Source organism: Centruroides sculpturatus, unplaced genomic scaffold (assembly GCF_000671375.1).
Source record: "Centruroides sculpturatus isolate CEXI.00-Female unplaced genomic scaffold, Cexi_2.0 scaffold800, whole genome shotgun sequence".
Lineage (NCBI taxonomy): Eukaryota > Metazoa > Arthropoda > Arachnida > Scorpiones > Buthidae > Centruroides > Centruroides sculpturatus.
The window spans coordinates 48,276-62,576 of NW_019385047.1; the positions used below are offsets into that span (position 1 = coordinate 48,276).

General features: G+C 33.8%; 1 protein-coding gene across 1 annotated transcript in view; it reads right to left on the minus strand.

The window, feature by feature from the left end:
• LOC111633876 (nucleolar transcription factor 1-like) overlaps positions 1-14,301 on the minus strand; it is an 83,202-nt gene that overhangs the window by 43,929 nt on the left and 24,972 nt on the right. Inside the window, exon 2 of the mRNA XM_023378512.1 lies at positions 8,655-8,750. Coding sequence (XP_023234280.1) covers positions 8,655-8,750 — 96 coding nt within the window. The remainder of the gene's footprint in view (positions 1-8,654; positions 8,751-14,301) is intronic.

Sequence of the window (14,301 nt, forward strand, 5' to 3'; positions counted from 1 at the left end):
ATAAATCTAAAAATAATGCTATAACTAAAAGAGATTTATCTAATTTATCTGTGACTTCCTGTTTAATTAATTAAAATGTAGCAATGCATCTATTGTAGAGAAGTTTTATTTGTACGTGTATTGATGTCAATGAATCACATTTAAAATACAGTCGACCCCCCTATAACACTGTTGATTTTTCCGTTTTATATGAATTCCATGTTCTATGAGCCACTTAGATTTTACAAATACAGTAATACCCCGACTTATGTGAACCCGGAGTTATGCGATTTTCAAATCTCGTCGATTTGTCTTTTGTTTGAGCGCCATGCAACCCTCAATTACTCACTCCCCCCACACTATTGTTCGACTTACATGTTTGGAAGTGTCGCGCAGAATCCACACATAGCTACAATTTATTTTGTGTTATTTATTTCTGTGTTTGTTATATCTACGGAGACTCGAGAGACTCTACTATGTCATCCAAACGAAGTAGAACTAATTCTTCTGCATCAAACAAGAAAAGAAAAACTTTATCTTTGGAATGTAAAGTTAACATTGGGTATGTTCGTAAAGTCGAACGAGTTAAACGAGAATGACGTCATCGTTATTCCTATTTCGTTAGACTTTTCAAATGATTCGTTACTAACGCGTTTAACTACGAACGTACCCATTATTAAAGACTTTGATACAAAAATGAAAATTTGTGAATTGGCAAAGAAGTTTGATCTACCGGAATTGTCGGTCAGAACAATTATAAAAGGCAAAGAAAAAATTCTCGAAGCTGTGAAAAAATGCTCAATCTTTACATTCAAGCATCATTCGTAAATGTCACAGTATTATCGCTGAGATGGAAACAATGTTAAAATTATGGCGTAATAATCAAGTAAATGTGAAAAATTGTAAAATAATATAGGTCTAATTTGTTATACATATGTATTATCTAAGATTTTATTAAACATTTTTTTCTAAATTATTGTTTTCTTTAGTTTCCGACCCCAATTAAAAATTATATGTGTGTATTTATATGTGAAATTATACCCCGACTTATGCGAATTCGACTTACGCGGTTACTGCTCAGTCCCACCTATTGCGTAAGTTCGGGGTATTACTGTACATGAGTCGTTCACAGCCCGGCACACATATTTGTAAAATCTAAGTGACTCGTACAACATGGAATTCATATAAAATGGAAAAATCAATAGTGTTATAGGGGGGGTCGACTGTAATTATAAATTTCCAGAGATTTTTGTGGAAGATTTTCTCTATGATTTAACCAGAGATGATAACGATTGGTCGATAGTTTTCAATTTCACTTTTAGACCCTTTAATTTTGTATATGGTATGATCATGCTATAATTTAGTTTGTTAGAGGTATTTATCAATAAAAATTAACAACATAGATAGAAAATAATCTGCTAGTTCATCCACGGAAAAATCATTTGTGTAATAATAATTCCAAGAGAAACAGGAAAGTAAAGCATTCTGTAATAATTTGATTGAGGAATTATAAATTTTACATCATTTTATAGTTACTCTTCCACCTTTATCTGTGTCTTTATTGGGAATAAAGACACAGATAGAGGAAGATGGTCTGAGACTAGGTATTGGTGAATCAAGAATTTAGCTTCACAAATATTAGTTAGCCCTTTGTCTCATAATGAGTGAGTTTGGTTGTTAAATCTAATGGGCTTTAATAAATCTGCTAAAGTGGTAAGATTTTCTACCAGACAAAAATGAATTAAATCACTGGTACTGATCGAGTCATCTGAGTAAATCAATATTGAGATTGCCAATTATTAACGATTTATTGTTTTTATATTTGCAGTTATTTTTATATGAGATCACTATTTGAAGAAGGTTGAAAAGACTGTTGAAGTTTGTTGCTGGGGGAGCGGTAAACAGTCACCAATATATATTTGTTAAAGGTTATCATTATGTCTATATAGTTTTCCATGAAAGTTAAATCCAAAATTAATTCATAATTTAGAATTTTGTTGATGTATGAGACAATTCCTCCATGTTCATTTGGGGGGGTCACTTGATTTTTTCTTGTTGGTAATCATGCATCTTTGGTGAAGGGTTTTGTTCATTAGTCCATGTTTTGGCCATTGCTAGTATTCTGAATTTACAATTGTATTCTTGTATTATGTTCATAATTTCTAAAAATTTGTTATTTAAACTTCTGACATTGCAGTGAAAAATGTACAAGCCTTTCTTTGTGAAATCTCTTATCTTGTTATGTCCTAACAGATATTCCATTATGGGTATAAGCTGACAATTTGTTGTATGGATTGTATTGAATGCAGATTGGCGATGAATCAATAATTTTATATATATTACTGTTGCTAATCCATGTATTTGTTAGTTTTTTTTGCTTTTCCAGGAGCCTAGTCCTGTAAAATAAGTTTCTGTTATAAGGTGACAAGTGTTCATTTAAGTAAATATTGTGTTCTTCATTTACTATACCATACTTATTTGTAGTAATACATAGTTTCTTTTCTTTGATATTGTTAATAATTTTCTGCTTTATGGTGGAGTTTGCAAGTGTTACTATTATTGGATGTGCTGGTTCAGTTGCCATGTTTTGATTATTCCGACCTAAATCAGCTTGATGAACGTGTCAGGTGGATAATAATTTTGACCTTCTGTCAAAATTATTATCCACCTGAGTCATTATTTTATCAGTTATGTCAATTAAGTCTTCTTTGTGAAGTACAGATACTCCTACTATTTCTATTGTTGAATTATATATTTGCTCCAAATTTCTTATTTTATCTTGAGAAATTTGTAGCTTAAATTTCAGATTTATAATTTCTTGGTTTGGATCAGAAATGTTTCCATAAAGAGTACCATTACTGTTTTCATTATGCTTTTTTCATTAAATTGAAAATATTTCTAATTTATCTCACACAATATTGAATAAGATAATTTAGTCTGTTTACAAATACAATTTTTATATAAGACCTTAATAAAGTGAAAATATTTTTAAAACAATAAACGACTTCCAACAACTTAACACTGTGTTTTCTAATAACAACCCACGAAAACCTTTTTAACGAGTGTTATGTCACTATTAAATTCCACAAGTACTTTCGACCTCCACCGAGGTCTGCTTCAGGTGGTGACTGTCCGTGTTTCGACCTGACCGTCGTAACGATGTTGCCAACGATGTACATAAATAAACGTGCGCGTCGGGTTTCACCCCTCCGACCGCCGTTGCTCGAACTCCTCGAATAAATACTTCCACGCCTGTGCAAGTGTTTCCCCATCCCTGTAGTTGATGCAGTTGCCCCCCATGATAGCTTTGTGAATCTCCCAGGTCTCCAGGTGACGGATGTGATCAGCGCGGAACGCGGGTCTGATAAGTTTGGTGTTCCGGAAGTCTGCCCTTATTTCAGGGTCGGTGACATAGGTCGCTAAGGCAGTGGTGTGCCTTTTATGCTTAATATCAGCCTGGTGTTCCCGTATTCGTTTCTGTGTTGATCGGATGGTGGAGCCAATGTAAACTAAGTCTCTATTGAATCTGTCGTCCCGTACGGGAATGGAGTAAACACCTGGGACCCTGGTGAGATCCATTGTGTCCTTCGCGTTGCGCAGCAAGTCGTAAAGCGTGCCGGTTCTTAAGTACACGATTTTGGTGCGGCTGATGCTAGCGATCTCTCTGTATAGGGGTCTAGATGCCGGTTGAAGCGGACGACCGCGCGTCTCTCGTTCCCATCCGCCTGACGGTTGTCGTCCGGCGGTGGTGCACATGTGCGCGACGCATGGTCGGAGATCCGACGCATAGAAAAAATTGCCGAGGAACATGGTTATACTAAAGCCTTGGTCCGCGGTTTAGCACGGGCATGCGCCCGCCGCCCCCCAGGCCGCAGGGACTGCCCCCCCCACCGCCGGACGACAACCGTCAGGCGGATGGGAACGAGAGACGTGCGGTCGTCCGCTTCAACCGGCATCTAGACCCCCTATACAGAGAAATCGCTAGCATCAGCCGCACCAAAATCGCGTACTTAAGAACCGGCACGCTTTACGACTTGCTGCGCAACGCGAAGGACGCAATGGATCTCACCAGGGCCCCAGGTGTTTACTCCATTCCCGTACGGGACGACAGATTCAATAGAGACTTAGTTTACATTGGCTCCACCATCCGATCAACACAGAAACGAATACGGGAACACCAGGCTGATATTAAGCATAAAAGGCACACCACTGCCTTAGCGACCTATGTCACCGACCCTGAAATAAGGGCAGACTTCCGGAACACCAAACTTATCAGACCCGCGTTCCGCGCTGATCACATCCGTCACCTGGAGACCTGGGAGATTCACAAAGCTATCATGGGGGGCAACTGCATCAACTACAGGGATGGGGAAACACTTGCACAGGCGTGGAAGTATTTATTCGAGGAGTTCGAGCAACGGCGGTCGGAGGGGTGAAACCCGACGCGCACGTTTATTTATGTACATCGTTGGCAACATCGTTACGACGGTCAGGTCGAAACACGGACAGTCACCACCTGAAGCAGACCTCGGTGGAGGTCGAAAGTACTTGTGGAATTTAATAGTGACATAACACTCGTTAAAAAGGTTTTCGTGGGTTGTCATTTTTAAAACAATTTGAACTTTAGTAAATAGCTAAATGCTGTTCTTATGATTATTCAAATACCAAGATATTCAGAATAAGTTTTGATATATTTTTATATGAATTAGCATATAATAGATTAAAATTCAAGAATATTTAACTTATGTTTTAAAATAATATTACATGCCTACAGTAAAATATTGTACAGGCATATCTTAAGTTAAGGCAATTCACTTTAAAAAAATCTATTGATACATGCTTTTCAATTATGCATGGTGTAAACAAAAACACTACATCAGGCTCTCTTGCTTCTGCTAGATATTAGCTAAATACAGTGCATGAAAATATAGGTAATCAGTAGTGGGATATTCAATGGCATAATCAAAATGCACCCCTACTTCTCATCAGCAATAGCTTCTATGGAAGATAACAGCATAGTTTAAATTATAAAGTCATAGAGCTTCTCAAAATTAGTACGAAACATTTGTTGTCCTGTTAAAATACTCAAGCAGCTGAATACTGTCAAATAATAAGTGAGGAGAAACTGCATGAGGCTTCCCTGCATGACCCCTCACATACTCAAGGCAACTGACTGCACACAGTTTACAGTATTCTAAAAGGATTCTATATTTCAAAAACTAAAACATTCCAATCACTAAAACATAATAACACTATTCTTTTAAATCAATTTCAATCACTCATTATTTAATGTCCAGCTACTTCTCTTTTGAGTATTTTAACTAGAAAAAAATGCTTTGTACTAATTTTGAGATGTTATATAACTTTATAATTTAAACCAGGGGTGTCCAACCTTTCTGTTTCTCTGGGCCACATTGGAAGAAGTCATGGAGTTTTGGGCCACAAGTATATTTTGACCCGATCCTTAAATATACAAGTATATTTAAGTATTAACATGTCTAGATTATAGTAATAAGTATTAAAAGTTTACCACAAAAAAGAATATTTTTAAAAATTGCTTTTACAGACACTTTCAATTTTTATTTAGAAATAAATAAATTCATTTATTATAAAGGAGACAAACAAAAATTTATTTGAAAAACACAAATATTTGTTTTATTTGGGTCTCTAATTAATAAAAAGCGACAAGACAACATTTTAAAGTGCATTTTTATTCAACTAATATATTTATAAATAATATGTAGCCCAAAAAGTAGCCAATGTGCCAACTGATATTTTTTACATCAAACTAATAAAAGGGTAGCCAAATTTGGCGCAAAGTAACCGAATCTTGCAACGCTGGAAGGAATACTATAAAAAGCTGGAGTTGAGACTCAAAGAATTATAGACTCAATGCGGGGAAAGGAGAAAGAGGACAAAAGATAAAGAAGTGAGAAAGGTTGGAAATTAAAGGTCCATATTGCATAACAGGAGGTCTATTTAACTTTTCTCATTACTTTTTATCTTTAGGTCTTTTTCTCCTTTCCCCTGAATTTGAGTCTATACTCCTTTGAGAGCCAACTCCAGCTTTATTTAGTATACCTTCCTCATCACACATTTCTAAGTATTTGAAAATATTTCTTTTTCACTAAAAATTAAAATATGTATAAAGGTTTACGGCTTTGTGAAACTTCTTTTTTGAGTTGATGCAGTTGAAATAAATAAATAAATAATTTTAAAAATTTTCGGTTTTGTGTACACGTTTATTGGGCCGCATTCAAACTTCCTTTGGGCCGCATGCGGCCCGCGGGTTGGACACCCCTGATTTAAACTGTGCCACCATGGGGCCAAGATGGATTTTGCATCATGAGAAGGGGTAGTCAGATGTGCATTGTGACAACACATCGAGTAAGACTACTACCAATACACTTGTGTGAGAAGCTAGAGACAGTGCAAGTGTCTTTCTTTAAGGTTGGAAATTTTCTCTAACCTTCATTTAATAATTAACACAATTAAGCTGTTTGTATGTGTGAAAACTACACAAACCATTTTACATGTTTGTGAGAAATGGATACAAAGGGAAATAAACCTTCCATCCAATATCTATTTCCCATGAAGAAATCTTATCTTGCCAGCTAATGATACATGTGCAAGTATGTCCCACAGCTGCCTGTGAGATGCAATGGTTATATTCCATCACATACAAAAGACTGATCCTCCCAATTGGAGGGGATTAGAAGATAAAAAGGACAGAAATTCCGATCTCAGGACGGAAGCTAGTGGGTCAAGCTTCAGTCCATCAATCCTCTCGGCTCCCAGCTCTTGACTGTCTCCATCAAGTTTGACCTTCCAGAGGGAAGAATTCTCCTCACTGTTACCTCGTTGAATGACTCAAGCCGAAGACTGTTCGAATATCAATAATATGTTCAAACCCCTTGTAAACTCTCTCTTGGTATAGGTATAGGTAGTTAGATACTGTATATATTTTATCCCTTTCGCGATATTATCTGATATATATATATATATAGTCTAATTGTATTAGTTTGTATATAATCATCAATTCATTTATAATATTAAATTTGTTGTTTGTTTAACTGGTATCAATATCAGTTCTTTCAAAGACAGATCATCCTGTCGATGTATCTGAGACCCGTCCTCCACTCGATAAGACAATACAAACCCTCCTATTTTAATGCTTTGTTAAAGATAGTAATTGATAATTGCGAGTTAAGATGTGTTATTTCTTAACTGGTATCAGGACCCTGATGATGACAGGGTCTTATGATCCAGGAACCAAATAAGAAATTCTATTGCCATCCAGTGACAAGGTGAGTGGGAGTAACCAGCCCGATGCCACACACAAGTGATAAGAGTAATCAACTCATCACTGCAGCTTCTCACACTTGTATTTAGCTAGTATGTAGCAGAAGCAAGACATAGCCTAGTGTGATATTTTGTATACATCTGTATTCATATTTATTGTTTTCAGTACTTGTCTTGCTCTTAAAGAAAACATGAATACTCCCCTAATTATTTTTACTTTGGTATCTTTTTTTAATTCTGTCTCGTTTATAAAATTGTACTGCCCTATGTTCTTACCAGCATAGAGGTATGAAGAAGTACATGTCAAGAGTTGATATTTGGCACAGAGTATTAGGTGCCCAAATCATTTGCGCATAAAAAAAGTTCAGACTCGTAGGTAGTTGGGGAACCGAGAATCAAGTCAAAATAAAATACAAAATGGCGGCCCTCTTCTACAAACAGGCAAAACAGCCACCTCACCCTACCAAAGTCAGGTAGGGGAGAATACCACCCGAAGTCATTCTAAGAAGTGAACTCTGACCTTAGGATCAAACACGTAGTTTCTTCTATGTTAAATAAAATTTGTAATCTAATTCTGTAAATTTAGGAGTGATTCAAATATGACGTTAAAACAGTTTTATGTCATTACAAGTGGATTTTTTTTAACATTATCTAGTATAGTAAAATCGTAGGACTGATAAAAATTTGACATTATATTAGGGTTGTCGTTACATTCGATGACATTATAATTGGGTTAAACTGTATATTGTTTGTGCAAAATAAAAAAATAATTTCGGACAATACAATAGCCATGATTATTTTTTCAAAAACGGGACCTTTTTGTTACACATCAACAAAAATTCAACCCGGACTGACACGCAATGGAGAGAAATTTTGAAATTAGATAGGTTAATTTCATCAAAGATGCATCGTGGATGATCTTGTGGTCGTAGCCAGCGAAGTTTGAACGATTGCGCTCAAAAGCAGCGATATCAAAGAAGATAGGAGAATGAGAATGAGACCTGTTTTGAGCATCAAAGTGATTCCGTCTCCGAGACATAGTCTTGTCCCAAATATGGTTTTGCCATTTTACTTGTTAAGCTTAAAATTACGCACACAGAACCAATTTATAGTGTGGTAACATATAAAAATGTCAAAAAAGTTTTTCGACATTTTTTCATGTTACCACACTGTGTGTAATTTTTTAAGTTAGTGTGGTGTGGTGAGTAGTTATTTGTTTTTAAGCTTTTATATGAACTAACAAGTGAAAAAAGGCTTTAATTCACATTATAGTGATAGTCTAAAACCTAACCTGCCATATTTATGAGCAATGCCTTTATAAATTTCTAGATGAATCAATATTTAAAAGTTGAAATTAATTACAATAAACTTACTCTGTCTATTATCATGATTCTCTTTGTCTTGCTGCTCATCTCCAGATGCTCCTGATTCTTTGTTTTTCTTTTCAATTTTAATTGTTGTTGATATAGCTACATAAAGATAATTAATGTTAATATCTTAGTTTTTAAATATCATATAGAAATTGGCTAAATAAGACTAATATTAATAAATAATTTTAATTAACTTATTAACAAACATTGTTACAGAAATAGCATTTATTTATGTTGTTCACTATTAAAATATTTATTAACACTCAAAAACTTAAAACAGTTTTTGGTGTTTTGTTTAATTTTTAAATTTTACTCAGTCTCCTTTTGATAGGAGAATCTTATCTGCTCATACAACAGTTGGTCTGGCAAAACTGGCTGGTCTGCAGCTTAGCTGACAGGTTCTCTTGGGATGTATACAAAAGAAAATACAAAATAAGCTGGATTGAAAGAATTACAAAAGAAGAAGTATTAAGAAGTGTGGATAAGAAAAAATGCCTTTTAGAGTATGTTGAAAAAAGAATAAAGGAAAAAAGTAAAAACTTCACGTAATTAAATAATTTAGAAAATTATGGAATAAAGCATCAATTCAGACTAGAATGCAAATGTTCAATTTCTGCCTTTCATCCAAATGTGATATTAGTTATACTGTACTATACAAACTTGCTGGCTGATTAGTTATATATTTTAATTTGAATTACCCTAATTTTGTGAGATTAACCCACACATTATGTGTGTTTAAATTGACATTTAAACACACAGGTGTGGATCATGCAATAATACATGTTGTTTGTTGATTTTAACTTGCAATTACAAACTTATCAAATAGCATTTCTTTTGTCTGAACTTATCACGTGTGTTAAACAAAATTTAAGAAAAATTCTTAAAAGTAGACAATATATAAAAAAGCGTCTTCTAACTTTGTCCCTTTGCCCTTAGAACACACTATGTATTGTCTACTTTTAAGAATTTTTCTTAAATTTTGTAACTTTAACTTACTGGTCCTGGTAATTTTTATCAAATTCACAAGTATCTGTTTTATTTATTTCATAACCATATTTTAAAGAACTACTAATGGAAATGAAATGGGGTAAAAACAGAACATTTACCCATGATCCATTATACACTACATATTGATTAAATATCATGTTATTCAAAACCTCTTTGCCAGTGTAGGGGAATATAGTAGTATAGATTATATGTTGGTATGGTTATGTATCACCAAAAGTGCAGAATATGTTGGAGGTTCGGGGGAAATTTTTGATAGAAAAATAATAATATGACAATAGCCACAAAATCATTTTAAGCTTATGCTTAGCCAAGACACTACTCCATTAATGAAAAAAATTTGGCAAAATACAGGGAAATGTCAGTATAACAAATGCCAGTTTAATGAAATTTTCAGTATAACGAATGTATCTTGAATTCCTCACCAATTTCCTATTCAGCTTAGTGCAAAAATGTTTCAATTTAACAAATACCATTATAATGAAAATTTCAGTTTAACATAATAAAAATTCTGTCCATTATGAAAGAATAGTTTCATTATAATGAAATCTATAAATGTATAAATCATTCATTATTAGTAACTAATGAATGTTACGTCAAACAGTCTGGCAACATTAATTTTAATCCTTAGTTATTATTTCATTTAGATGTTATTACTCAACAGTTTATTTCTTTTTAATTAAGTTTGTGAGAAAACATGGAGAACGACAAAAAACAAAAGCAGTTTTCTTTGGAAGAGAATAATAAAATATTGGATGTATAAATATGACTCTGCCCTTTTTTAATAGACTGCATTAGTAGAACTGCTTTCATGCAACTGAATCTGGAAACACTTTTATTTGAAAGGTTTGACAGCATTCTTTAAAAAATAAGTATATGACATCTGTTTAAAGTGTAAACAATAATTATTTTTACCTCATTAAAAATGTCAAGTTATGTACCAAAAAAAAAAAAAAAAACAGCATTTGCAGGAAGTTTTACTTCATTATTTTATTGCAAAGAAAACTGCAGCAGAAACATACCATTTACTGTTGAAAATTTATGGTGACCATTCTCCATCAAATACAACTTGCAAAGAGTGATTTCAATGGTTTAAAAATAATGATTTTGATACACATGACAAAGAGCATGGAAAACCACCAAAACAATTTCAAGATGAAAAATTGGAAGCATTACTGTATGAAGATCCTTACCAAACACAATTGGAATTGGCTGCTGCATTAAATGTTATCCAACCATGCATTTCCCAACGTCTATATGCAATGGGAATGGTTCAAAAGCACGGAAATTGGATCCCATATGAATTGAAAGGAACATTGAATGTCGAAAAAATGTGAATTATTGCTTCAGAGAAAAAAAGAAAAGGTTTTTTTGTACTGAATGGTTACTGGAGATGAAAAATGGATTCACTTTGACAATCCTAAACAACCAAAGGCATGGATGCATCCAGGTGAACCAGGTCCATCAATGTCGAAACAGAATATTCATGGAAGTAAGGTTATGTTATGTATCTGGTAGGACCAAAAGATGTAGTATAATATGAGCTGAACCGAGTCAGATAATGCTGAACATTACAAACAGTTAATCAAATTGAACAAAGCATTGAAGCAAAAATGTCCAGAATATTCCAAAAGACATGACAAGGTTATTTTCCAACATAATGCTTGTTGCAAGATCATGTCAAACATGTTGCAAGATCAGTCAAGAAAACTCCAGAAGCACTTCACTAGTATGTATCATCCCACCCGCCATATTCACTCCTTTAGATTACCATTTGTTTTGATCCATGCAGAGCAACCTTTCTGGAAAGCAGTTCAGTTCTTATGAGGCTATCCAAAATTGGGTTGATGATTGGATTGCTTCAAAACAACAAAACTTCTTCCTTCATGGAATCCATTTGTTGCCTGACAGATGGGCAAATGTTGTAGCTTCTGATGAAAGATACTTTGCTTTTAAAATAAAAGAAAATTTATTCAAACAAATGTCTTTTATTTACTCAGAAAAGGGTGGAGTCACAATATTAGATCATGTGAAAAAGGAATTAAACAAAAAGATGTGCCTGATGGCCTACTGGAATGCTGTGTCACAATACTGGATTTTATCAAAAAAACTTTGATTAAAGAAATAACACACAAAAATTAGACTTCTTTTCCCAGAAAATGATGGCTTTGAGCAAAAATGACAATTAAAGAGGAAGGATTCAAACTAATTGATACTACTATATTGTTAATTTAGTTGTTCAATCTTGATATTTTTTGATAATTTTTTATTACAGATTAATTTTTATCTTAATTTAATATAACTTACATTCTGAAAATGTGAAATTTGGTTCATATAAATATTAACAGACAAATGGTTTTTTAAAAACTTTCTTATTTCAAAATGTAAGCAATTTTTTTATATTATCAATGAATATCTTTTATCCTTCCATTTTTGACTGTGTTTCAATATAACAAAATTTTAGTATTTTGATGGTCCCCAATTTCATTGTACTGACATTTCACTGTATAGGGATCACATGTTTTAAAAGTAAAATTGAAATGTTTGCTAAACTAATATTGCTCAACCTGTAATTTTTGTAGAATAAAGTACGTGGGGGGACCCAAAAAAAAATAAATAAATAAATCGGATTTTCTGTATAAAAACTTTATTTATTAACTTTTTTACAAAATTTCTTCAGTCACCTTCAAAGTACTCTCCATTAGATACGATGCACTTTTCAAGTCTTTTTCCCCACTGTTTGAAGCATCTCTGGAACTCTTCAACCTTGATATCGTCCAGTGCCCTTAGGGAAGCTGTTTTTACTGCCTCCACATCATCAAAACGCTTCCCTTTTAGATTTTTCTTCAATCTCGGAAACAGAAAAAAGTCGCACGGGGCTAGGTCTGGTGAAAACGAAGGGTGGGGAATGACAGTCCATCCCGAGAGGCCAAATAGTGAATCACTTGTAAGGCCGTGTGTGCAGGGGCATTATCGTAATGAAGGAACCAGTCACCTGATCGCAAAAGTTCCGGGCATTTCCTTCGCACATCCTCTTGCAGACGTCTTAACACTCTTTTGGCAGATTTTTTCAATGTTTTCATCATTTCAAGATGTTGAAGGATGCCCAGAACTTTGCAAGTGGAACAAAATAACAGTAAGAGAAACACAACACTACGCTCAAATGTAAACCTACAAACTGACACCGTTTGCACAGCTGTTTCGTGAAGGTCTCTACTAACCCCATGTAATAGGAGAACTCTCTACTACGTCTATGAATGACAGCATGCTCTCAGTTCAGTTTTTTTCTGGGTCCCCCCTCGTATAATACAATCTCAGTAATCCTGTGGCTCTTTGTCAGTTCAACAAGTTCAGTAATCCAATATTAAAGATTGTTTGGCTAATCAAAAAAAATGCAATATTTTATAACAAAATATTGTACAAACATAAAAATCAGCCATCAAAAATACTGCACCTCCCACCAAATTTCCCAAAATTCCTTCAATTTCCCACTAAATTTAGTGGAAATCCATCAACTTATCAACATTGAGTATTGGTGACAGTAGCATACTCAGATGTTTTTATCAAATAATGTTTTACTGCATCATTAACAGTTGATTCAGCACTGTCAAATTAATTTATGTGCCATTGAATTTATATTACTTCCAATAATCTGACTATCTCACCTAACACTGTTTACTTTCATGTATGTCAGATTACTAAGATTGTACAATAGCAGTTTTTTATTCTTTATTTGTAAAAAAAAAATCACATAAGTCAATTAGTATAGATTTATGTCAACTGCATATTTCAAGATTACAGCTGGAAAACTGTTATTTAGTAATAAAGTCCACACCTTATATATCTCCTGCAAGCAGAATTAGTATAACAAATGTTTTCAGTTTATTTTATAAACCTGCTTCAGGTTTGAAGTTTTACAAATTCAAATTTCAACATGGAATGTTTTAAATTTTCCATGACATTAATTATAAATTATTTTTTTAAACATTGTAATTGTGTATACATAAATATATTAAACCATTATATATTAATATGTATATAAATAATAAAATTAAAAATACAAATACAGTGAACCATTATTTATTCCTTACATCTATGTCTTATTTACATATAATTGATTTGTAGGGTTATTGAAGAATGAGCACCAAGCATTAGATAGATATTCTGAGCCTTTATGGTTAATATAACTATAGACTCATAACAACCTTTAAGTGACCAGTAAAATATTTAATTGAAATACAAACGTTTTTTACCATATTTTTCGGTCTTCTTCAGTTTTTCAGCTATTAGCAAGTTGCTATGCTACTTGCAACTTGCTGATAACTGTCATTCTATGGAACAGCTCTAGTGTGAATACAGTCGACCCCCCTATAACATACGTTCCTATAACGACAATTCCTATAACGTAGCGAAAAAATTGTAGCAACTTTCGTATAACGTACCTCCTATAACGTCGTTTCGCGACAAGATTGATAGAGTCTGGACCAATAGTGGATGAGCAGCCGAACTACTTTCCTCCGACCCTGTGCCACGCTACGGAGCGGCTAAATTGAGTTTGCTATCGTCTGTTTAGTATTATATATAAATTATATATAAATTAGGTACTGTACATATAATTATATATTAATTATATATAAATTAGGTA